The sequence below is a fragment of the Leptosomus discolor genome, chromosome 3 (genome assembly GCF_034619465.1).
Source record: "Leptosomus discolor isolate bLepDis1 chromosome 3, bLepDis1.hap2, whole genome shotgun sequence".
NCBI lineage: Eukaryota > Metazoa > Chordata > Aves > Leptosomiformes > Leptosomidae > Leptosomus > Leptosomus discolor.
Window position 1 is genome coordinate 50,564,843 of NC_141393.1, and position 25,218 is coordinate 50,590,060.

The 25,218-nt window shown below is 45.3% G+C and overlaps 2 protein-coding genes across 6 annotated transcripts in view; one reads left to right on the top strand and one right to left on the bottom strand.

The window, feature by feature from the left end:
- Positions 1-221: 221 nt before the first annotated feature.
- On the bottom strand, positions 222-10,445 carry MED8 (mediator complex subunit 8). Its single transcript, XM_086462868.1, has 7 exons — positions 10,400-10,445; positions 7,443-7,561; positions 6,107-6,251; positions 5,292-5,432; positions 4,799-4,880; positions 3,508-3,756; positions 222-679 (listed from the first exon to the last, which is right to left on the bottom strand). Exons 1-7 carry the CDS (start codon positions 10,403-10,405, stop codon positions 615-617), a joined length of 807 nt encoding a protein of 268 aa, XP_086318994.1. The 5' UTR covers positions 10,406-10,445; the 3' UTR covers positions 222-614.
- An 82-nt stretch (positions 10,446-10,527) lies between these two features.
- SZT2 (SZT2 subunit of KICSTOR complex) overlaps positions 10,528-25,218 on the top strand; it is a 58,385-nt gene continuing 43,694 nt past the window's right edge. For all 5 annotated transcript variants that reach the window (XM_086462866.1, XM_086462863.1, XM_086462865.1 and 2 more), the window contains exons 1-11: positions 10,528-10,557; positions 10,833-10,958; positions 11,120-11,293; positions 11,631-11,801; positions 13,540-13,671; positions 15,600-15,759; positions 16,211-16,317; positions 16,508-16,718; positions 17,772-17,942; positions 23,246-23,477; positions 24,125-24,254. In XM_086462866.1, coding sequence (XP_086318992.1) covers positions 10,528-10,557; positions 10,833-10,958; positions 11,120-11,293; positions 11,631-11,801; positions 13,540-13,671; positions 15,600-15,759; positions 16,211-16,317; positions 16,508-16,718; positions 17,772-17,942; positions 23,246-23,477; positions 24,125-24,254 — 1,644 coding nt within the window. The remainder of the gene's footprint in view (positions 10,558-10,832; positions 10,959-11,119; positions 11,294-11,630; positions 11,802-13,539; positions 13,672-15,599; positions 15,760-16,210; positions 16,318-16,507; positions 16,719-17,771; positions 17,943-23,245; positions 23,478-24,124; positions 24,255-25,218) is intronic.

Here is a 25,218-nt window from a genome sequence, read left to right on the forward strand (position 1 = left end):
GGGAATAGTCATAATGGGTTTACAATGAACAAGATGTTTACTGCTTATGTTTGTACCCTGCTGACTCACTTTATAACAGCTCTTTACACATAAGCGTGTAGCTCCAGCACTCAGCCTCCAACATTTCCTGTTTATTTTAGCTTGGAGCTGCTCTGTAGCCTTACCCAAAGGGAAATGAGAGTCCTTACGACCTGAGAGATGGACACCAGTGTCTCACAGTGTGCATAAAAAGGTCTTTATTCAACAAGAAGGAGTAAAGAAAGAACATCCCGAGTGAACAAGCAGAAACAAGGAGCAGAATGCTTCATGCAGCTCTTCAGGTTCTGTATCAGGAAAGGGTAGTTGTCCTCCAGGCCAGACCTGAAGAAGTTGGGATCAATACCACAAGGAAAATCCTCTGCTCTGACTGAACAGAGAAGTACTTGTGTCCAGGAGACATGGCCACTGGCAGCTCCACGCAAGCCACCCATCATTAAATAAAATCCAGGGAAGGGCCTAACAACCCATACCTCCCTGGATATGGTGTGTGGATATATGAAGGGACTTGGAAGTATGGTGGCTGCAGCAGGAACGATACTGGTAACTGTTGTTCCCTGGGTCTGGTTCATCTCCACTCATCTCTGATATGGATGCATTGAGGCAGATTTGATGTTTGTTTTTATGCCACTTGGCATTTTTCCTGCAGAGAGAAAAAAGCAGTGCAAAACTAGCTCTGTGAGAGGACATTTGCTCAGGAACACGCAAGACTTGCAACAACCTGTTCCACTGCAGGTACCACACTAGGCTTACCTGCTACAGCATCTTCCAAGTTCTCACCTAACACAACCAGTCTCTTCTACAAATTGACATCTTTCTCTGTTGAGAAATCTTGACAATTCTTGTGTCCCCCTGCTATAACCTCAAATTCTATCCTCGTTCCATCTTAAACAAGCCTTTCTCTTTGTCAGGAGGCTCCTACACGCGTGTGGGACTTGTTCAGTCTCACAGAAGTTGCTGGCAGCAGCACTCACGGAAGTACCCAGACTGATCTCCACTTCCGTTTCAGACAGACAAACACAAGAGCCTGTATCCCCTTCTATGTGGCATTATTTATAGCCAGGGCGTACATTTAAATTACTAAGCCCCTCAGATCTCTTAATTTCTCTTAACCACATTGACCTCTTGGGCATTATTACTCTTTGCTGATACCAATCACACATGGGATTGTGTTAAAGACATACTAGCAGCTTACAATAAGTGTACAGTGCTAGACAAAACTAAGATGATCAGAAAAATAATAAGAGTGATTTAAGAGCAGCACAGAGAGATATTCAAAAAACACTCCTTGAGAAAGTGGAATGTGTGTTGAAATTAGAACACAAAAAAAGGACTGCTTCTGAAAATTAAAACTGTAGTGCAGCAGGACAAGTAAAGATTTGATGAGCAAATGGCTAAAAGAATAAAGATTATTAAACTTTCTCAAATATATCCAAAGCAGGTCACTGCCTGCAATGAACTGGCAGGCAATCTGCTATCACTTCAATGCTAACAATCAGTAGACAAATACTGTTAACATTACTCCAAAAGGAAGAGTGAACAGCACTGTGTGGTTCACCCACATCTGGAATACTATGAGCAGTTCTGGTGTTCCCAGTCTTGAAAACAAACAGAAAAGGTGCAGGTAAGAGTGACAAGGATGGTCCAAGATATATTATAATTTTCACACAAAGACATATTTAACAGAACAGGACACATTAGCTGGGGGAAAAAAAAAAAAAGATAGAGAAAGGGAAGAGGACATGACAGACTTCCAAAAGATGAAAACTAGTATGGAGAAAGTAACTGAGGAATGACTATTCACCATTTCTCACAACATGGGTAAAAAGGAAACATGCAATAAAATCATCAGGCAAAAGATTTAAACATAAAAAGGAAATTTTTTTTTTAAGTAAAAGACGCAATAAAGCTGTGGGACATGTTATCATAGGCATTGTAGAAGTCAAAATTGTAATTCAAAAAGGAACTGCAGAAACTGATGACTGCTATACCCACTGGTCTCAAACCAAAGTCTGGCTTAAAATCCCTAAACAACAACTGCTGTCAGGATATACTTTGTTTTTACACTCTTTCAGCCTCGACTATGTGCACTATCAAAAGCAGGATAGTGTGACTGACCTTCGGCAAAACCCAGTACAGCTGCTCTTACCAAAAGGGAACTTCCTGGTTACGCAGGCTGGACAAGTGCTTTTGTTACCAGCTCACTCTGCTTGATGTTCAGAAGCGACTGTCTTCCCATCCTGGAGACAGTATTTGTGGGTATGCAGCCAGAAATCACAGGGGCCTTCTTTGTTTCCAAATCACAGTGGAAATTATTTTCTAACTCTTACATAAATACATAATTAACTTAGGATTAATACTGTTGCTCAAGTTAGTTTCTGAACAACAGTCATTATATAGGCAAGAAAACATCAATTAGGATATCCGATATCCAAAATCTTAATTAACATGAACATAAGAATGACAGTACAGGGTTAGGCCTGTAGGTCTCCCAGGTCAAACCCATTCCTGACAGCAGAGGAGGAATACCAGAACAGAGCAAGCCTGCGGTGAAACCTCTGCAGAATAACCCCCCAGCTTCTAACATACTGTGGCTCAGGGACTTGGAGTCAGAGACGGTATCTTCAGGATTAACTGTTGACTGATTTTTCATCCAGAAATGTACCTACTTACTTATTTTTCCATCTCATATAAACTTTATCTACCTATCACACACTTGGCAATGTACAAGCTATCCCAAATAACAGAGAAGAGGTCAGAACTGCACACAGTATCGCAGGTGTGGGTGCTCAATGGATTTATACAATGGCCTAATGATATCCTCTGTTTCTCTGTTCCTTTTCTAGTAATTCCTAACGTTTGGTTTGCATTTTTGCCCCAACTGAACAACCAGTTAATGTCTTTACAGAACTATTACATCACATATCTATTTCCCAAATACAAGTCCAGGTGCTAGACGTGTAAATTGCTATGCCTATGTGTTTCACTTTATATTTAACACAAATGTAATTACTATTACTAAGTGGAGTCACTTGGTGTATGAAAGCCTTCTGTGACTCTTTAGAGACAGCTTTCGTTTTTTTTCTTACCTTAAATAACTCACTATCGTCAAACTTTTCCACTTTATTGCCTACCCACAACTGAAATTTGACAGCAAAACCCCCAGCATAGATCCCTGCAGAACGACACTGTGATCTCCCTCCATATTGACTCCTATGTTCACTAAGTCTATTATTAAAATGGTATTGCAGTGTGAATTAAGCTGAAGCTGGATGGCTGGGATCCATTTCAACCTCTGAGACAATTTTAAGCAGGTATTTACTCCACTGTTACAACCTGACTCATGTTATTAAGGCCAGAAAGGAACCTCTTGGTTATATCTAAAAGGTGACTGGGGAAGAACGTCTACATCTGCATTTGTCTTTCTTGCTCCCTGTATTTCAATTGTTCTCAGATTTGCAACTTATTTACCTGGCTGTCCTGCTTGTGCCATCTGCACTCCTGCCAGCATTGGCTGCTGCTGAGCTGGTGCACCTGACATTGGGACCTGCTGCATGCCTGAAGCACCTGCAATAATGGCACCAGCTCCTGGTTGGCCTGACTGGACAGATCCTCCAGAGCCAGGAGGCCTCCGGTTTGACAGTCCTTTTCCAAAGGCCACAGCTGCTACCAGTGCATTGGTATCTGCAGGGTTGAAAGTCTGCTTGTTCTGTCGTAAACCTGTGGAAAAAGAAATTATTTTGGAGCATTTTAGCAATTAAGTCTAAAAAGTAGCATAGCTACTGAATTTACTTTTCTGCTATTTTGGTGCACGTAATAGAGATAAGCTTCTAACAAGCTGTCCTACAAGAGTCTCAGCAGGGTCAAAGAAGCTGCAAAATCCAGGGACACTGATGATCCAAGAGCTTCTAAACTGAGAGCAGGGCATACGCTGCTCAGGGAAGGAGAATAGAGCCAACTCCCCCATGCCCACGACAGTGTTCCCACTAAAGGCTCTTCCATGCTGAATCCTATGGCAGGTAACAAGCACTGTGTTTTAGATAAACAATGGCAACATCCCCTTTTGGAGGCTCTTGAGCAGCATGGTGTCTGCAAGTTTTTCTAACACACAACTGCCCAGTTATACTATTAATTGCAGAAACTAAACAGAACCTGTGCTTGGGTCCTTGCTTACACTATGTGTGTGTCAAAGATGACAAAAAAAAAAACCCTACTACCTTTTAGAGTTGTGCATAGCACTCCCAGGAATAGTGAACAGCTGATGGCAGAGACCAATAAAATAAGGATATCCACCATCAGAGTCAGAACCAGAAAAGGTTGTCCATGAGTCTGAAGCAGCTATCATCTAGACGACATCACAGAAAAGCCTGCCAAAAAACATGTTGTGGACTCACTCAGAACATCGCTAAGGGGTTTCCCATTCACTGCCACTGCATTTTCACAGCTATTTTTATTAATCCAAGTTGATCGGGATGTTTTCTTGGTAAATATTTACCACATCCTCAAAGGCATATATAGCAAAGACTTGGAATGACCTTCCTGCCATGCACAGGTCACATAAACAGGACACATCTCACCCACAGGACCCCTTTTCAAATTAGGGGGCTCTAGGACAGCTGACCCTGCATCTTCTGGAATGCTTTTGTCTATGCTGCTCATCTGCATTTCCCATGCTTCAGGCTCTCTGACTTACCTGTTTTGCCACTACTCTCTCAAGCCTGCTCCTTGGACCTTGTACCCCTCTTTCACCTCAGTGACATACCTCCACTTTCAGATTCACGCTCCTCCTTACTGATTTTCTCCAGCAGATTTGAGCACATTTTGTTCAGACTTTGGATCTGTTTCTGCAAAATGAAAACCATCACAAACCACCAGCATACCTCAAATTCAGTACAAGGTAAATGAACAAGGCTTCTCTTCCCAGGGTCTGTGTAACCAAACTTAAGCATTTCAGGAGCAGAGCCTAGAGACCCCAGTGCTGATGCATGCAGAAGGGCACTATGAGGATGCTATAGCCTTCCCCTTTCTCTGACTGGTCTGATGGCACCTCCTGTGAACAGCCAGCAGGCTGGATATCCTTTGTTTGTGAAGCTGTGGAGGAAATTAAATCTCATCTAGGGTCAGCTGAAGAAATCTCAGATAGAAAAGGACACAGCAAAAAAGAAAACTGTCAGGTGGAAGGGTGAAGTAAGCAGAGGTAAAGGGCATCTTGTGCCCTAGGACTAAGAGGCAGAAGTATCAGACTCTTCACCTACCTGTGCCACATCAGGGCTAATTCGAGCTGCATCTGTGATCAGCTGCTTCTCCTGCTCCTCAACCTCAGGGTCAGGTTTAGTTCGAAGATGGTCAGGCACGACCTCATGGCTGAACACTGGCACACGCCCCTCTGTCTGTCGCTGCAATAGTTGGACAAGCCACACTCAGAGCCTTCTCCTCCAGCCCAACACTCAAACAGCTCAAGACCAGAGCACACGCCATGGTGCTGGAACAAGGCTAATAGCATGCTGTGGGGAAACCTCGATTTAGGGAGCATTAGGAAGTTTCAACAACTTGTCTAGGAATCTGCACTGTGCCTGTTTAGTCAGAGCAACCCATGGGGGTCCGCAGTGCAATCCCACCAGCATGGTCATGATCAGTGGAAATGTTTTCTCACTCAAGCAGACAATAAACGTTGCCAGTGCACACCAGAGGTTCTGTAACACACCCCATGTTGGTCAGATGACAACAGTTCACATCTAGATGCAGATGTCTGAGAGAAACAGCACAGCTATGGCAGAGAAAACCAGGAGCTTGCAAGGACGCCTCCCAGTTACACAACAAGACACTGTCTTTTTCAGCCCAAACATCAAGAAAATAACGAACAGGAACACCTCCTGTAAAGTGCATCCAGTGCAAGTGTTTGTAGGTAAAAGCCCCCTAGCAAAAGCAGCTCCCAGGTAGAACTACTCATCATCTTTTCTTTCTCTACACGCAGAGCTGAGGAATGCCAAGCACAAGGTAGGCAAGCTAGAGCAGATACATAAGCACTTTCTGATACTCCAGGGCCAACACTCAGAGGGAAATATCTTACCATGATCTCCTCATCGCGGTCTGGAGACAGCACTAAAGGTATGATAACCTGGTTTCGCAATAGTGGGGTCTTCTCATGCTTTAGCACTTTATTCAAGGTGTTCAGCTGTCCTGAGAGTAATGCAAAGCTGTCCAGAACCGAAGGCCTGGAAAAGCAAATAAAGAGGACAGAACATGGAAAGGGATGCCACAGACGGGTTTTATCTCTTCTTCACTCAAATGGCTGAGAAGTGAGGAAATAACGCTATTACTCCTCAAACCAGTCTACTCCAGACAGTAAGCGGTAAAACCTAGGGCTGAATGTGCAGGTGTGGACAAATCCCAGTCCCTACTGCAAATAGCTCAAATGCTGCAAATTGCGCAGGGACATTACAAGCAGTACCACTGAAAATGTTCAAAAGACGTATAGATGTGTTGCTTAGGGACATGGTTTAGTGGTGGGCTTGGTAGTGTTAAGATAATGGTTGGACTTGTTGATCTTAAATATCTTTTCCAACCAAAATGATTCTATGATTCTAAGTGGCTGTTGTTTGGGATTTCAGTAACATACACAGAAGCAATCTTTTCCTATCACTAACTCTCCCAGCGCAATTCTAGAGCAAGGTCTGAGAAACAATTTAACTCCTAAGCTGTACAGTCAAGAGAGACAATATTTATACCTTGCTATCCAGACTAAGCAATAATGAAGCAAAATAACTGATAATCTTGTCAAGGAGGTCCCCTTCAGCTTGCTGTCACTGGGGAATTACCTCTCCTGCCTTCTACAACGCTATAAACGCTAACTAGAAATGCTAACTGCCTGTGAAGCTTTGCTGCAGTGGCAGGCACTAAGATACTGTATAGTTTGTTAAGCTGTAGCTATAACATCTTTATGCTCCATCAGGAAGAGAATGCCACCTTCCAAGTCTCTCCAAGGGTCTAGTAAAAACGCAGAACGAGCCAAACACAAGAGCTCAGTTTATACCAGAGCCAGAAAAAGCCAGAAAGGTCAAGAAATGCAGAAAGAACCATTGCTTATTTTATAATGTATGTGGGTCTCTAAGATATTTTGTTCAAGAAGCTTCCAGTCACTGCAGATGCAAATCTAATTCTCATCAAGTGTCTAAATTAAAAGGTGTTAGCATGACTCTCTTACAATACAGCATGAAACCAATGGATTTCAACTGTTTTTCTGGTGGAAGACATGTAGTGGTTCCTCCAGCAGAAATGTGAAAAGCAAATAGAAATCTACTGACAATAGGCAATGTTTTTTAATTATACTTTGTGGTTCTTTGAGCCAAGTCTGGGACAGCTTCAGCAATGATCAACAGTGCCCCCAGCTCTGTGTGACACCTTACCACGCGAGTCGGTCGTACTCATTCTCCAGCTTGTAGATAAAACTGACTAAGGAGTTCTTCAGGTCAGCCACCTGACTGATAAGCGCCTCCAGGGTCAGCTCCAGCTGCTTCTCCTCTCTCTAAAAAAAGGCAAGACAAGGGATTAGGACAAAGCTTAACACCTTCCCAAAGTGTTGTGGATCCACACACATGTATCCATAGTCCCATCTCTCCTACAGAGAGACTCCTTTTCATGGGAAGCAAACAGACTCTGGAGATAAAAATCCTATGGTGTGGTCGTGCAAGGACGGACTCTGCCTTCCAACCAATATGATTTCGAGCAAAAGCTGTTTATTGAATGTTCGGCTGCATCTTATATACTGTTTTATTTCCGTACACGTGATGGCGCATTCTGCCAAAAGGACAGAGTCGCCTTGTCTTGTAGCCGACACTTTCTCAGGACTTGCTTATCTTGCAGCTGCAGCTCTTCTTGCTTCTGTCTGTTCTCTCATGGGTAGAGTGGAATCCTCTCAGGGTCAAAGTCGTCCTGTTCAGGGGCCTCAATCCAGCTGAGATCCCCCCACACTGTGGTTTCACACTGACCCCTTCCCCTTGGGTCAGCATACTTGTGCCCGAGACCAACCCTTGGCTAGTTGTCCTCTTTAAGATCTAGATGAGTGTAGCAAAGACATTATCACTTACATCTGCTTTTTACCACATCAGGCAAAGTCATCCAAGTTAGCTCATGCCACTTTTGTGAGCCATTTAAGCCAACCCACCTCAAAGTAGATTAGCATCCCCTCAACCTTTTCTTATAGATGTGGGCACGGTGATGTCTTCATCCAAACCAGCCCTTTGCAAAATGAGTATGAAGTCCATCGCCTGAAGACTCCAGTTTCTGCCCTTCACCTCATTCTTTACTTTCTTCCTGCCCAAGTGCTACCTCCAGCTGCTAAAGAAACTGGCAGCTCATATTCTACTTGTGCCTTACCAGCTGCAGGAGGCTCTGCTATGACAGAGACCACACATACCAACACAAGCAAACATCACCTCCTGCCTTTTACTCTGGATTACATTGTTTAAATAACCTTTTGAACTGACATCCCCAGGCAAGGGAGGATGGTGATAAAATGTCAGGACAGGGGATCTGTGCAATTAAGAAAGTCTACAACAGTGTGCACTGTGTTTGTGCAAGAATTAACTAATGCCTGTATTACAAGTTGGGCTGTTAGCCAGTGTTTTACTGCAGGGGTGCCAGGCATACGCACCCACGACAATCCACCTAGCCTATGCTTATCCAAGAAGCCCTCAAGAGGACGAATGAAATCCTACTGCACACGCATTGCTCTTGCATCAGCAGCATACTCTAAGGCTCCATCTTTCATAGGCTCTCCCCAAAGCCATTGAGTGCTGGAAGAAGATGTAAGCACTGCAAAGCATGCATGCAATAAGACCGATGGGTGTTTCCAAGGAATGCTGTACCTCACTAAATTGCCCCAAGGTAGTAAAGACAGGGCTTATGGGAGGGGTTGCTGAAGGACCTCCTGATATGGAATAACTGAGAGGTAGGTGAAATTCAGAGTAAGTAAATGTAAAGCAACACATGTGGCAAAATAAAAGGGAAAAAAATACCAGTCCTAACTTTCCAGTCACAATGACATTCTCTGAGATATTAACGTTATCAAAAACAAGATCTCCGGATTATCTGAGTGTAACCCATGAAAACATCTGCCCAAGCCTCAAGAAGCAGTCAAGGAAGTAAAAGCGATAATAGGATTTATTATGAAAGCAACAGAAAACTAAGCATCATTATGTCATCATATAAATGCATGCCTCATTTGCATCTTGAATATTATGTGTCACTTTTGTCCCTCCAGATGAAAAGGGATAAGTAGGAATATGTACAAATAAAGGCAACAAGCATGATCAAGAATATTCAGTTCCATAGATGCAGCAGTTAAAAACAGAACAGAGACAGGTATGTGCAAGCAGCTGAAATGAGGAGAAAAGATATAATGAACCCCATAGATGAGGAACTGCAGGAAAATCCATTTTCACTTTCTTTTCCAGTAGGACAATCAGGAGACTTGCACGAAGGCAGCAGGTAGTGGTTTCAAACCAACCAAAGGAGGTGGATTTTACAGCCTGTCATTAGCCTCTGCAACTATTTTCCATTAGACGTTATGGATGCTAAAAACTCACAGCACTTCAAAAAGTAACTAGATCCTTCTTCCATCAGTGAAAATTCATTCAAGGCTATTAAACACAAGGGATGTGCTAGCAATAGTTTATACAGAATTACATCAGTAGCTTATTTTGCTCTCACAGCTCCTTTTGGGCATGGACTTCTTGGCTAGTGGCAAAGCCAGGTTGCTGGGTAGGTGGACCTTTGCGTTTGATGACTCTTACCAAGCAGGGCTGAGAGGGAGAGGTGCACTCAAGATATCCGTACACATGCTTGCCCTACAGCCGTACAGCAAGAGGAGGTTGTTGCACAGGAAAGCATTGCACAACCTGCTCAAGGGCGAGCTCAGTCTCCCAGACACATTGCTTCAGCCCGAGGTGGGTTTGAACCTGGAGAGCAGACGGGCCGAGGACAGGCAGGAATCACCGCCGCAGCCGGCGGGTGAATCGCCGTTTGGCGCCGCAGCCCCCGCTAGGGCCGGGCTAAAGGCTGCAGCAGCGCTGGCCACCGCCTCAGGCCGAGCGCCGTGGAGCTCGGAGCGTCCGTGGCAAGAGACACCGAAACGCGGGGCCGGCTCCGCCACGGAGCGGCCCCGCAGGCCTCACTGACCTCCCGCCTGCGGCAAGGTCCCGGCAGCGGCCCGGGCGAGACTGCAGCGCCTCGGCTCGCCTCGGCCCGGCCCCGACACCGGCCCCGGGCCGGTGCGCCCACCGAGCCAGCACGCGCCCCACCGCCCCCGGATGAGCCGCAGCAACACCCAGCTCCCCTCCGGCCCGGCCCCGGCGCCCCTTACCTGCATGGCGGCACCGCCCCGTTGCCACGGGAGAGCGGCGCTTCCGGGTCAGCTGCGCGCCGCGGGGGGCGGGGCCGGGCGGGCGCGAGGGCGGAGGTCACAGGGCGCGGGGCGGGGCCGCCCCGGAAATGGCGGCCGTCGAGAGGCCTGACTCGGAGGTAGGAGCGGGCTGGGGGAGCTGGGGAGGGAGAAATCGGGGAGCAGGGGCAGGAGCGAGGCGAAGGCTAGCCGCAGTGCGGGGGATAGGGCCGCAGTGCGGAGCAGCGGGGCTGGCCTGGCCGGGGCTGGCCTGGCCTGGCCTGTGGGGGAAGGCGAGGGGTGCGGGGCCGAAGCAGCCTGGGGGTGAGCGGCAGGGCTGGGAGCTGTCCGGGGTGCCCACTTGGGGTGCCCGGCGAGCCCTGGGGTGACCTGTGCTGCTGTGCTCCTGCCGCAGGTGGAGGAGGCAGGGCACGTCTTTCTCCTGATGAAGAAAGACTATCGCATCTCCCGCAACGTGCGCCTCGCCTGGGTCCTCAGCCGACTCCATCAGGTCATCTGGGCTGTGCCTGAGCCAGAGCTGGTGAGTTGATGCCCAGGGCTGGGTGGTGTTGCCACAGTCTAATGTGGCAAGCTAGCTCTGCACCATTGGGCTTTGCAGAAGATTTTAGCCCAGTTCCTTTCTCTGAGTCTTCCCTCGGCTTGGCTTGGTGTTCTCTCATGTACATTTACTTGTTCTTGTAGATAAAGTCAGAAAATGAACTTGATGTTCTCAGCATCCTGCCTAATGGGTGGCAGCCAGACGAGCCTGTTCAGCCCAGGCCCTATCTGCTTGTGCCCTCTACACGGGTCACCTTTCTGGCCCGCCAGTACCGATTTGTGATTGAACTTGATCTAAGCCCTTCCACAGGGATTGTGGTAAGTGCAGAAACTGCCTCTTTGGGGTGTTCTGGGTTAAAAGGTTGGACCTGTTTCTATTTGCTGTGAAAGATTATTGCTCCATATGTTAGTCTTAACTTTTGCAGAAGTCTTGCTTTTCCCAGGGCAGAGGCATGCAGTGCTCCTAGCTAGGCAGCTTAATGGCAGATCCTGTTTCTCTGCTCAGTGTGTGACTTTCGTTTATGGGGAGCTGCCATTTTAATCCTGCTGCCATTGCAGAAGGATGTTTGCTTTGGCTCTGCATGGTGGGGCAACCAGCAGGGATATTGGAAGTCCTAGGAGATGAAAAAGCTATTCCCTTTCTGTGTTTCTGTAGGATGACTCAACAGGGGAGATAATTTTTGATGAAGTGTTTCATGCCCTTTCCCGATGCTTGGTGGGATTGTTAAGACCCTTTCGTATTCCTGGTTCAGACATTATCTACCAGCCAGAGATCTTTGTCACCATCCAGGCGTATTCCTCCATCATTGGCCTGCAGGCCCATCAGGTAAAGTTCAGCCTCTGCCTTGCATGGCTCAGTGCATGAGCAGCTCACTGTATGGACTTCCTGTGAATGCTGAGAAAAGTAGGGCCATGTGGTAGCTGGGCTCAGTTATCTGTGGTGCTGCAGACTTGTCTCATTAAAATATGCAGCCTGGTGTGGTGGGGAAGTGTACGTGAGCAACTTCTCCTTTCTGGGCAGGAAGTGGAGGTTTCTCCTTGGGGAGCAGGGCCCAGCACAGAACACCACCCACAGGCACGGTCTCAGACTGGGCCACGGGCAGTATTTCCCTCATGTCAAATGTATGCTTGTTGTTGTTTTTTAATTTCTGTTGATTAATTCTTTTTGGCCTGTCATAATTAGCTTATCTGCCTGCTCCAACTGTGTAGCAGTGGTTTATCCAATGATAATTGCCTATTCCTACAAACCTTGGTCTCTTTTTGCACTGGTATGAATATGTTTCTCCTTGCTGGCGAGAGCAGCTGGCCTCAGGATTGAGATTATCAAAAAGATTTTACTTGAGCCGAGGCATGTCTGTTTAATAAATTAAAGCCTGGTTCATGGTGGCAATGTGGTTTTTGAAGTTCATCCTTGATTCCTTCCACTTCACCATATTTTCACATTATTTTCACGTTTCTGATGGCATATTTCATCCCTTTGTTAATACCACGGAAAGAGGGTCGTAAAAGGAGGAGCCTGTTAGTTTATGCTTGTTCCCTCCCTCTCTGTCCCCAGCCCGCCTCTGTCCAAGCCTTTAATGGTCTGTATAGTGCTTGGAATTTCGCCATTTGCCAATGATGTTTTGTATGTCATCTTGTCCAGCAGACATCATCGTGTCTTGCCTGGGTATCTTCCCCTGTTTAGACTAAATTGAGCACTCTGAAGTTGCTATATTTTTCTTCTTTGGATCTCTCTAAAGACCCATTTATTGTTTGAGGCCAGGAACTGTAATCTCTGGGTACAACTGGATAGGCTTTGTTTTTATTTCCTTTTATGGGGGAAAAGGCATATATGTTTATCACTTATCCAGGAAAGCTTGTCTATATTGCAATAATTAACTTTTCCTATGTCACTATGAGGTCTTACCCATCTGAGGTTGAGACAATGTGGATAACATGCACTGTCCCACCCGTCTGTTGAGTTCTTTGTCTACACATATCTTCTTTGCCTCCTGGTTGTGGACAGAGATTGCCTGTACAATGGTGGCATCTGTGAACATAAGTGTCATGCCTATCAGTTTGGGGAGTTTCTGTGGTGGCAGGCTCACTCTGTTGCATCACTCAGCCTCTTTTGTAATGTCCAGTTTAATTTTTATTCTTTATTTCAATTTGCTATTCCCTTGTCCAGCCACTTACTGGAAGGTAATTGGATCAGTCTGTAGGTGAGTTAGATTAGAGCAAAGAGGCCTGTCTTAGAAATATCAGCTTAATGGCTTCTAACAAGGATCCCACGTTGCTTTCTCCTGACAACTGTTTATCCTGGAAGAAGGTAAATGAAGTAGCAATTTCTTGCCCAAGAAGGACATTTCCCAAAGAGTGATGTCAGCATCTGCTGCAATGTGCGCTGCAGATGCCGCAGGCAGTTGGCGCTGAGCAGTAATAGTGAGAAGAGGCCTGTGCTGTACCTGTACTTTGTGAGGGATGTGTCTGAACTTACCCGTGCAGAACTGTGCTCCTGTGTACCATTTTGGGGGCTGGTACTACAAAGCTTAACTTGGTGACTGACATGTGTGTCCTTGGGCCAGGTACTGTTCCAGGGCTGTCAGCTGGATGAAACAAAGCGAGAGGCCTTTCTGCACCAAGTTTACACACAGCTATGTGCCTTTGAGAACAAAGTGGCAGAGGTGCTCCAGCAACAGTATGAACCCAGACCACAGGTGAGGAGGGCAGAGGCAGTTGGGGTCTGGTTTCCTGCAGATTTGCACTCTGAGTGCCCTCTGTGGTGGGGTGGCAAGAGGAACAGCAGCATAGGTCTGGAGAAGGAACAGCTAAGGAGTTTATAAGATAACTTTGTGGGATCCAGTAACGAGGCATGAACACTGAGGAAAGCAGAACCAGTAAGTGTTTAGAAGGACTGATGAGAATGGTTACCTTCCCCAAGACTATTGTGCAATAAAGCAGCCTGACTTCTTGTACATCATGGGACAAACTGTAGGATGTGCTCTCTGAAGAAGATGGTGGGAGAGGTTATTATGCCCATATCATTAATCTATAAAGAGCTGCAAATATGCCCTTGGCCCTTGTTACATTCCTTGTTACCATGAAAACTGACCGTGAAACTGAGTAAACAGACGGTGCAGTTTCTAATAGTGCTTGAAATCTGTGGCAGATGCTGTTTAGTAGCCACAGATATAAGTATCAGCAAGTTAATGATAGCACTATAAAATACAGTTTAGGATGAAATTAAAAGTGAGACTCTGTAGGGATTCAGAATGACCATGGATTTCTCATCAAGATCATCTCTTGCGATCTTGGAAATGAAGAATGTGAAGGTTACATTGTGATACTGCCATGTTAAGAAAAAAAACAGTCTCAAAATCAGATGAGCAAGAGGCTACTGGAGGTCTATTGCAGTTGCGTATCTGAAGTGCTTCAAATCTCATATTCTAGGTGAAATTTATATCTTTGAATGCTAAGACTGTCAGTCCTGGAACAGAAGGAAGATTGCAGGAAGTAAATACCTTTACCAGTGTGTCCATCTGGCATTTTTGCAGTGTTTTGTATGCATTCTTGTTTGTTGCATTATTTCTCTCATGGTAAACAACCCTATAACTTCCGTGTGGATGGGGGAAAAGATGCACTTGCAGGCCAGAGGGACTGGCAAGTCCTGCCACAGGCTGTGGGGTGGAGGTGTGAGGCCCCAGGGGAAGGGCAGGGACTGAAACTTTTTTACTTTTGAAGTTGTTAGCTGTATCATTATCAACAAGTGTCTGAATTTAAGGCATCTGGCCAATTAAAGTGATGGGTAGTCAGACTTTTTGCTTACAGCCACAGACTGCTCCCATTTGTGCAGAACAAAAGTTTAGTTAGTTCTAATTTTCTTTTACCAGCTCAAATCATCTGTAACTTTGCAGGGGAGGGTCTTCCCATTCTCTGTATTAGCGGTAAAAATGAAGCAATAGTTTTTTACAGGGTTGAACTGCCAGAGCCTGCTGGAGATGACGGGGCTGTGAACGCAGTAGGTTTGTCACCCATGTAATTATACAAATTTCAGGCTTTGCCTGGGGGCTGTTCTTCATAGAAGATGCAAGAGAAGCCTACTCGCACTTGCTTATATTAGCATGGCATAACTGCCATTTGAACAGGGTTAAATATATAGGCACTAGACTTTGTCCTTACGAGGTTCCTTACCCCCTCTGCTGCAGTGCTTCATAAGTGAGACATAGCTGTCTCTGCCTCTCCAGCATTTCTGGGCTTTACTTAAGTAGATGCTGAATAGCTTCAGCTTCTGTTAAATGACAAGGAAAAAAAGAGATGTTCACCATGTCTTTAATTGAGAACTGCTTTGCTCTGCAGAGGAGCTTTAGTGACCCCAAAGTGTCTCTTCTTTCCCCTTCTGTGAGAAATCAGGTTATAATAAAGTTCTGAGCATGTTGTCCCCTTCTTCCGCCCCTGAGCAGCCTTGCCCAGCTGTTCTAAGGGGCCCAAGTGACCAGGACTTCGGCAATAAAACTAGAATTGGAGTCTGCTTTAGGGCTGTGGTACCATGGGGCTGCTAGACTGAAGGCTGTTTGGGAGAGTGAGAACTAGAGCTAGGCTGAAGTCTGCCCCATGGGGCCTTGTGGGTCTTTTTTTACTTTTCCAGGTGGATTTGTCGCCCCTGAGCCAAGAGAGCCCTGGTGATGTGCAGGAGTCATCTGGGAGGAAGCCCAGTGTGTCTGTTGTCACTGCTGATGTTGGCCTTGTCAGCATGGTTCGGCAGGGGATCCTAGCACTGCAGCTGCTGCCCTCCAACTCCAGCGCAGGTTGTCTTTGTACTCTGGGTTAAGGTTTGCCCAGTTGTTTGCGAAGGGTTGTATTCCTCCTGCCTTGGGCTGAGATTAATTTTAAAAGGGCTGATGTGCGGACCCTTCTGTTAGGGATGAAATTTCCAGAGCAGCTTTTGCTCTGTGCTCTGTAGGAATGGGGACAACATCACAGTGCCACGTGCCACGTGTCAGCATCAGGGAGTTTGTGAGGAAGCACAGCTATGACTGTTGCTCGGGATAACCCAGGGTTTGCAGAGCTGTGCCCTGCCAGAGTGCTTTGCTGTACCTGGTCAGGAAGTTTGCCAGGTCCAGAATGCCTTGGAAGCTCTAAACCAAAGTATTTTCCTTCTTGCTTTTGCCCTGCCTAAATTTTATCTCTGGTGCATATACTGAGAGATTGGTAGCTGATTGAGATGGAAGATGCACTAAGATACTGCCTTATTTACAGGTATAATAATAATTACGGATGGTGTGACTAGCGTCCCTGATGTGTCTGTGTGTGAGACTTTACTCAACCAGCTCCGCAGTGGCACAGTGGCCTGCTCCTTTGTACAGGTATGTCTGCCATTAGCAGGGAGTGTGGGGGCTGCTGCCTGCCAGAGGGAGGAAGGTGGGTTGCTGTCGGTAGTGTTCACCTCCAGAGGGGAAGAGGGGACCTCCCTTCCTGTTTGAGGCCTTTTGCTAGTCCTCTGCCTTGTCCTCAGCACTGCTGTACTCTCAGGTTTCTTCTTTATCCATCCCGTAGGTGGGCGGTGTCTACTCGTACGATTGCAGCTTTGGCCATGTTCCCAATGTGGAACTGATGAAATTCATTGCCATGGCCACTTTTGGTGCTTACCTCTCCACGTGCCCTGAGCTGGATCCCCTGAGCCTTGATCTGAATGTGTATCACAAGGCATTTCTGCTGTACTCCTTTCTGCGTACTGGGGAGTCCCTGAATCCAGAATACTACTGCGGTGAGGAATGTGCATGTCCTCCTTCCAGCAGATGGATGTCTTGCAGCACCCCTCTTTGGGGTGACTCCCTCGGGCTTGGTTATGCTGATGCTCTCCCTTGTCCCGTCTGGGCCAAGCCTCCTGTAGGCTTTGGGCACAATTGGGCCACGAAGCCTCATCTGTGACTCCCCTCCTGGTTCCAGGAATTGGGTGAATTGCGGAAAACTAGTGTCCCATTTTGCACTGTTCCCCTTTCTGTGAACTTCACTTAGCAAACTGCAGTTAGGCCTGCTGTGTTGGGACTTGGAGAGGGTGAGAAGCCTTTGTCTGACTTTTCCCGCACACTGGCTAGCTCACAGATGGGGATATTTTGGAGAGCTTGTCCTAAACAGGCTTGCAGATGGCAGTTTGGATTGAAAAACTAGACCCCTGAGAACTGTCCCAAATGTGTGTCTGTTGTTCTTATTTTGTGAATGTTAGTGACTGAGAGTATGCCAGGAGAGATTAGTTAACAGAAAACGTGGAAACACATTTCGTGCCCTGGCGATATGCTAGTGCCATCTGCACTTTCTGTAACTTGGCAGCAGAAGCCACACACAGTGAGAAGTTTGAAGAGAGCTGGTCTGGGAGTTGTAAAAGTTGAATCTTAAGATCAGATGTTAGTGGTTTAAACTCAAGGCTTCCACATCCTGATACCTTTTAGAAAGCACCTGAGAATTCACGGCTTTCCAGTGAAAGGGGTAAAGCCCAAAAGCTTGCTGTGTGATTATTGCAAGAGCTGTGCAGTTTCTGCCTGTCTAGGCTGAACACGTGCCTTGTCACAAAGGTTGTCTCTGAGTAAGCAGGGCCTGGCAGCTCACCCTACCCCTTTCCCAGGCCTCTTGGCCACACTAGTGGACCTGTTTGCTGCATTGCAGAATCAGGAGTGGGTGTAAGTGGTGCCTGAAGGATGTACTATTCTTCAAGCCAGTGAGTGTTCTTGGCAGCTTTTGTATAGCTCTTTAGGAGGGCTGTTGCTGTAGGATGAGGAACAGGAGCGTTGCTCTCTTGCAACCCAATCTCTGTTTTTTGTAGTGTCCCAGCACAGACTGTTCAATGAGCATCTGGTGTCTGCAAGCAGCAACCCTGCTTTGGCCATGAGGAGGAAGAAGCACACTGAGAAGGAGGTGCATGCTGACCTTGTGAGCATTGTTTCGGTCCGACTGCGTGAGGGCTACAGCATCCGTGAAGTCAGCATCACAAAAGGTGACTGTAGGGGCGTTGGGGGCTGGAGGCTCAGGCAGGACTCTTCTCAACTGTTTAGAGGAAAGTGCAGGGTCTGCCATCTCAGTAGAGTGGCTGGTATTCTGGGAAAGAGCCATTTTCTCCAAACTGTAAGTTTGTTTTCCTGAATAATTGCCTGACACAGGACTGTCTAGTGTTGTTGTGCAGTTGTGCACTTGCCAGGCTCATCCTCTGTGGCTATAAGTGCCTAGGGAGGGACAGACAGACTGTGACCCTCTGTGTCTTGGACATGAGTATCCAGAATTGCAGGAAAACTAGTGACAGAACTTGGGGTTTTGCAGAGTTTCCTGCAATTTCCTCTATATTTCTCCTTTTTTTTCATCCCTTTCTAGTCCTTTGTTCGATGCACTCCAGAATACTAACACAAAGTTGAGCCCTTTGGTATAGCAGATTTAATGCCTCCAAACTGCAGTCTTCCAAAGGAAGAAATTGGGGGAAACAACAATATTATTAGGTGAAAGTGCCAGATCAGTCAGGACCATGACCAATACTAGAAGAATATAAAACTATCCAGTGGTGCTGTTCTCTCATCTGGCACTCTAGAGATTATGGCACCTGGAGTGTGAGAACTAGCTGCTGACTAGGGACCTTGAGGGGTTTGGTTATCCTAAGGAGTGCCACTAAACCCTGCTTAACTTTCCATCTCCAGCTGTGACTAGTGGTAGTGCTTTAACTGAAGGGGAGATGAAAAAACAAATACAGGGTATGAATTGCAAGCAAGAGAAGAAATTGTTCTTGACTGTCATAACGATCAGCAGAAAGCCTGGATGATGGGATTCTTAAAACACAGCGTGAACGTGTACAACACATGGTGATCCAGTGTCTTCATTATTCTTTTTGGGATATTGGTATACAGAATATGTTTTATATCAGAAAATCATTCCAAACTTGCCATATGATGTTTTCTATTAATTTACTGTGGTCTGCCTTAAAACCATGTAAATATCTTATGCCACTGCTCTGCTTGGAGGAATATCCCAGAGCTTCATTGCTCTTTCTCTAGCTTCCTTTCTAAACTGACTCAGACCAAATTAGATCTGTGTGACTTTATTATCCTTGATTAAGTTTATCCTCTTTCTCTCTCTGGCATTGCACAAATGTATTTAAGAACAATGCCTTTCTCCTTGTAACCTCCCTTTTGGCAGGTTAAGCAAGCCAATGTTTCGGGCTTCTTTTGTAAGGGTAGGCTTTCTGTTCTGTTTATTCATCTTAATAGCACTTTTTCTTTCCTCCCTCAGTTGTTCTGTTTTCACAGTTTGATCTCATATTTCTTGAAACAGTTAAGCGTAATGTGGTTTTGTCAGTGCCTTGTTCAGCAACACTAATACTTGTTCTGAAGTAAAATATCATATCTGATAGACTAGGAATCGTATGAGCTTTCTTCATTATTGCATTGCATTGTTACCACAGAAATCCCTGCATCTTTCATGCACCTTTGCTTCCAGCTGAGGAGTCCTTAGAGGGGTTTTATTGTTTTTTGTTTGTTTGATTAGCAGTCCCTAAATGTTGCTGTTCTTCACATAATAGTACTCTTAAGTTCCTCTTAAGTTCATCTCACTCAGTTCAGCTCAATATTCGTGTGTGATGACTGGCAATTGTAGTTCTTCTGGCTTGATGCTTCTTACAAACTGAATGGATCTAAACCAGCTTTCTTGGGAAGGTTGCTAACAGTCATGTTAGGAGGGATAACTTCTAAAGTTGGTCTTCCAGGTATACCCCTGATTTCTTGTTTGAGGAGTTTTTTATTAAAAGTAAGAATCTGCTAAGGTTTCCCATGGAGAATGTCTGCAGATTGCTTTCACTAATCTCCTGTACGTGTGGTATGAGATACTTCCCTTAAATCCAGGCAGATTAGGCCCATCGCACTCTCCTTGTCTAGGATTGTCTGTGAAACAGTCTGACAAGTCAGTTACTGTCCAAGCTGTGCTCAGTATTGTGTCTTTCATTCGTCTATGCATCAATGCGCTTACAGCTTGGACAGCTCTGGAGAAAGAGCCTTTATTTAATCTGGTAGCAATGGTGAAGTGCTCTTGGTCACTGTGAAGTCCTGTATAGAAATGCTGGAAGAGGTAGCAGGTGTGAACCATTCAAAAAGCAATCAGACAAGTTCACGTTGTACCTTTTTGCAGAAAGGTGTAGCTATAACCTCTGGCTCAGGGTATCATAAAGCAGCAAATTCCTGGATCTGGAGGAATGTATCAGAAATATCACCACATGTTCGCCATGCTCCCTGCACTTTTCTCTAAGTATCTTCCTGCTGCCTTTTAGCCCTGGGAATGCTACATGGATTGGCTTTCCATTTTTACAAGAGCAGAGAGCACAAGAGCAGCTGCACTGGATCAGAGTTACATTCTGTGATGAGTATCTATGGGCAGGTGCACAGGAAGGAGTAAGAATAGGATAAACATACACAACATCTTTCTCCTTTCCTTTTTTCTTGCCTTTGAGCACTGTCTAGCTCTTTGAGGAATACTTACTGTGTATTTTGATTACCTTTTTTAGAAGGAATTTAAAAATGAAATGCCTGAGCTATTAAAAATACAGTGAGTATTTCTATGCCAGCCTTCAGAATAGTAGCCGATAGTTTGGGAAGGCTAAATGGACTGGGGAGTTGCTGGCTGTGGTCATAAAAATTGTTGAACTAACATCTTAAAGCAGAATTTACAAAAGAATTTACATGCTAAGGAAAAGCATATTTGGCTAATCAGGGCTCTCTGGTCCATTCTGTAGAGACGTATATAACAAAGAACAGTTAATTAACCTGGATTGCTAAAAGCTTTTGCCAAAACTTACAAACTAAAGGCTGTTAAGGAGCCATCTGTCTGTGAAGCAAGAGGAGAGAGTGCAGTTGTGAACTTTGACACTGTTGGTTTTCTGCTTCACTTTGCCAAAGGCAAAATAGAATAAATAGCTAGCTTTGCGCTCAGAATTGCCTGGAGAGGTTGTTTGTGATATTTGTAAGTGGTCTGGTTACCCTCACTATTTGAATTTAGATATATATAGGCATTTAGAAGGCTATTACGGTTAGTTAGGCATGCAGAAGTGCTTTTGAAAGGGGGAGGATTGGAAGGTATTTAAGGGGGAGAAGCTGTGTCTGAGAAGCTGTGGGACCATGGCATGTAATGGAGCTCAGCTCCTCTTCTGTTTCTTTCTTGGACAATGTCAGAGGATTGCCCTCTTTAACAAAAAGCACGTCTCACTCCCCATTTTGTGTCACTGTGTGTTGAGGAGAGCCTGGAGGATGTTTCTGAAAACCTCATCTTCCTGTGTGAAACAGTCCAGCACCAAAAATAGCTGGCCAGTGAGAATGGCTGTTCTTAGTGTCAGGAATTGGGAAGACAAGGTGAGTTTTCTGAAAACCACAGCTGGACTTTGTGAACGAAATCAAAGCAGCAAAACCTTTTTTTTAGCTATAAATTCACGAATCAGAAATAGATTGCTTTGCAATAAGAACAAGCTAAAGATTCATCTAGGTATGACTTCAAAGTAAACAAATACTGTGCCCGTGCTTTTAGTTTTGCTTTTGTTGGATCATAGGAGTGAAGCCAGGATGACTAATGGAAACGCAAGTGAAAGTAGGAAACATTTTCATTAACAATCTAGGCAAAAAATGTAGGAATTTAGTTATCATGTTTGCTGTTGATGAAATAGAAAGGCTTCGTTATGGGAACCAAAATATTGTGCAGAAAGCAGCAGATGAGCGCTAAAGCAACGAGTGAGGTGGCAGTATGAAATGGAAAGAGACAAATTTATAAATTCTTGTTTAGTCTCTCTGATAAGCTAGAAAATCTTCATATGGAAACAACAGATGGTACAACCCTGGCAAATGCATTTATAGTAATGCAAAGAATCCATTGTGGAAAATATTAGTGACCTTAAATAAAATCCTGGTAATACTTCAGATAGAATACAGGTGAAATATAGTGCACACCTTTGATCGTCTTTGTTCAGGAAAGATGAATTATTGAGGTGCAGGAAGGTCTGGGACTGTTAAGGGGAAAAAATTCTGTCGTAGGCTGATGACCATGGCTTGTTAACCTGCACAGTAACAGCTAAAACTGGGTAAGGATTTCATCCCCTAGTGCACACTCCTTGTCAATGTTCTAAGAAGCTTCATTTCTATAATAAAAATAATTTATCAAAAGAACAACCAAGCATGAATTTGGCATGTGCTTTGGAAGGTTTCTTCTAAACATTGACGGGGGAAGAGTACTCCCGAGGGAGCCACCCAGCAGGGACCATAGGAGCAAAAAGCAAGATGGCTTTAAAATGGAGTGTAATTGGCCTGTGAAGGGGATGGCATGATGTGCCGATGACAGCAGCAAATGCAACTCTGCAGAAAACATAGGATCCAAGCTGATGACCTGTTCGGACGATTTCCAGCACATCCAATCACTTATCTCACAAATGCTGGCAAACTATAGAGCAGGCTGGACATCAAAATAGATGATTGAGCAGTTGAAACAGCAGCGTGGCACTGTTATAGAAAGTCACGTGTTTCCCTGAGTTGTTTTGGTACGAATACACACGCACAGTCAGCAGGAGTGTGACAGTTTTCTGCTCTTCTGGCTCAGTGAGGCTTGCTGTCAGGTGTTTGTGTTAATCTTGCTAGAGATGCAATGGCCCCCTTAAAGAAGAAGGTAGAAATATACAGTTTGAAGAATGGGTGAATATTCATTCTTAACTTCTTACCTTTGGAAAGAGAAGAGAATAAACATGGTGAGAAGCTTTTGATCCTTGAAGTTCTAGATTGCATGGAATACTGTCAGTGCAGGAAGAACATGGAGTTTGTTCAAGAATTCGGCCTCATCTTCCAGGTTGTTTATGATCTGGACCCATTGTGTCCAAATGTCCACGTTTCTACAATGGGATGGATTAACTCTGCAGAGTGCAGATGAGAAAACTTAGCTTAAAGGCCCTGCTCATCTGTGCAAAGCAACAGTTTTCATGGAAACAAAGATGAGGCTGTGAAGAAGAGAGCCCATTGCAAAAGTCAGCACCTCCTCTGAGTTTCAGTTGTCTTCTTTAGTGTAGACACTACATGTACGTTTAAAGAACTGTTCACCAAATGCTACTGTGTAAGCAAAGCCTCCCTCTGTTGGGGAGGAGAGAGAATGACTTCAGCTAGAGCAAACAGTTGTTAGATTACTTTGTCCTCCTCATAGCAATCAAACAATCTCACTGTACTCGGGAGTCCCTGGTCCTAGTTAAAGTCAGATGTGAACCAAACAAGCACTTTAAGTTATTCCTCTGCTTCCATTCAGGTGGATCTCAGTTGGAGGTGAAACTAGTGCTCCTTTGGAAGCATAACATGAGGATAGAGTACTTAGCTGTGACACCCTGGCCCCTGGACCCATCAAAGCGCAGCACATGGGTGGAGGTGACGATGGAGGGAAGCTATGACATCTTGCATGACATCAGTTGCACCATGAGGAAGCCTATCACCAGTCTGTACCGCACAACAGTTATCCGGCGCTTCTGGAACACCTTGCAGAGGTGAGCCAGACCATCCGCAGCAGTTCCCAGTGTCTGATCTAACCAAGAAATTCCTTTCTTGGCATGCTGGGGCATGGGTTATACAGGTGGCCATCCCATCCCAGGGTCCCAAAGGAATGTGTTCGGAGGAAGAGGTGTGACTGGCGACAAGCTTGCTGTCTAGCCAAGGAAAAGACTTGCACTGGCCTGTGACCTAGTCTGTAAGATTGCTTCATGGTGAAGGTGTTGCTGCCCCTGAGTCCTGATCCTGTGATGCAAACCTTAACTCTGACTGCCTTCCCATGGAAGTTCTTACAGCATAGCCTTGCAGCTGTGCGGGATGGTCATGCTAGGAGCGACACCTCCTGTCCCTCGGCCTAAAGGGCCTGTGGGTTATAACCATTACTCCCTGCTATTTGGCACGTTCCTTTTTTAGCACTTCATTCCTGACTCTGATCATCCTCCTTATATATTAGATTGTTATACTTGAACTCCCTTAACATGCTGTTTGCAATCAGGCATTGTATCCCAGCATTGCCCTAGAAAACTATGTTGGTGTAGATGGGTTCCCAATACATAGGAGGTGCTGTGTGGGCAGGCATGGGGCTGACTCGGGCAGCACAGGGGAGAGCCTGGGCTTTTGTGGCTAACTGCCTCTTCTCTTTCAGCATCAACCAGACAGATCAGATGTTGGTTCACCTGCAGTCTTTTGACACAGTCCCAGAACACTTCACCATTCCTGAAAGCACCAAGAATGGGGTTCCCCTCTTCTACATCCCCCCAGGCTCCACCACTCCGGTATGTTCTCTCTCTCTCTCCTATTTGATGTGGAATAGATTGTCACTTCTGCCTATTCTGTCTTGTATCAGGGATGCTTGATCCCAACAGGCAATCAAGATCTTCTGTAACTGTCAGGCTTCATCTCTTGCTCTTTGTCCTGCTCAGTAACAGAGTTCAGGTGCAATGCAGTGAACATCCCATCCCATACTTTTTCCCCTCTGAGACATCACCCTATGTCTTTATTGCTGCAGCTACACCAAGTAGCAAGTCTCCTGTGTTCTGTGAAGCCTTTACCTGAGGTGATGTGGTGTGCGAGACTGATGGGAAGGCTGATATGCTTATTTTTGACGTGTTTTTTTCAGTGGATACCTCGTATGTATGGAGTTGCTGCTGACAGTCTTGTGCCTTGGTGATGTAGCTCAGCACCATGAGGTGAAGGTATAGGATGTGCTGAATAGTTGTTGTTTAATAGGGTTATTACTCTAAGCACTGGTGTGGAAGGTGCAAGAGACATACTTGCCATCTGCACAGCAGAAACTAAACAAAATACGAGCTAATAGTTTCCACTGCAGTGTTCAAACTCATTGAAGCTCACTGAGCAGAAGTGCTAGAATACTATCTGTTGCCTGCTAGCAATGTCCTTGGCCTTGGTAGAAGATGTCTAGCAGATATAAAAGCTAGGGGAACTTTCATTTAAGAGAACTATGCTTTTAATTTTATTGCTTAAGCCCTTTACTGCTTCAGGTTTGCCTAGTAAATTTTCCACTATGTAGGGTTCTATATCCCACAGAATTTCTGGAGCATCCCATCTTATGGCTAACTGCCATTTTACTTCTGTGTCAGCAGAGTTGTTATAATTGGTGGAATCACAGTGTTACCATACAAACATGTTAGAGTTGTATAATGCCACCCATTGCTGGTACCCTATTTGCATGAGCACTCTCAGATGAGTTATCTCAGTGTTTAATTGCTCTGCTGACAC

Coding starts and splice junctions, on each gene's coding strand:
- MED8 (XM_086462868.1), bottom strand. Junction 6,252..7,442: donor GAGTACGACCGACTCGCGTG/GTAAGGTGTCAC, acceptor TTGCTTTTCCAG/GCCTTCGGTTCTGGACAGCT. Junction 4,881..5,291: donor TTAGCCCTGATGTGGCACAG/GTAGGTGAAGAG, acceptor TTCATTTTGCAG/AAACAGATCCAAAGTCTGAA.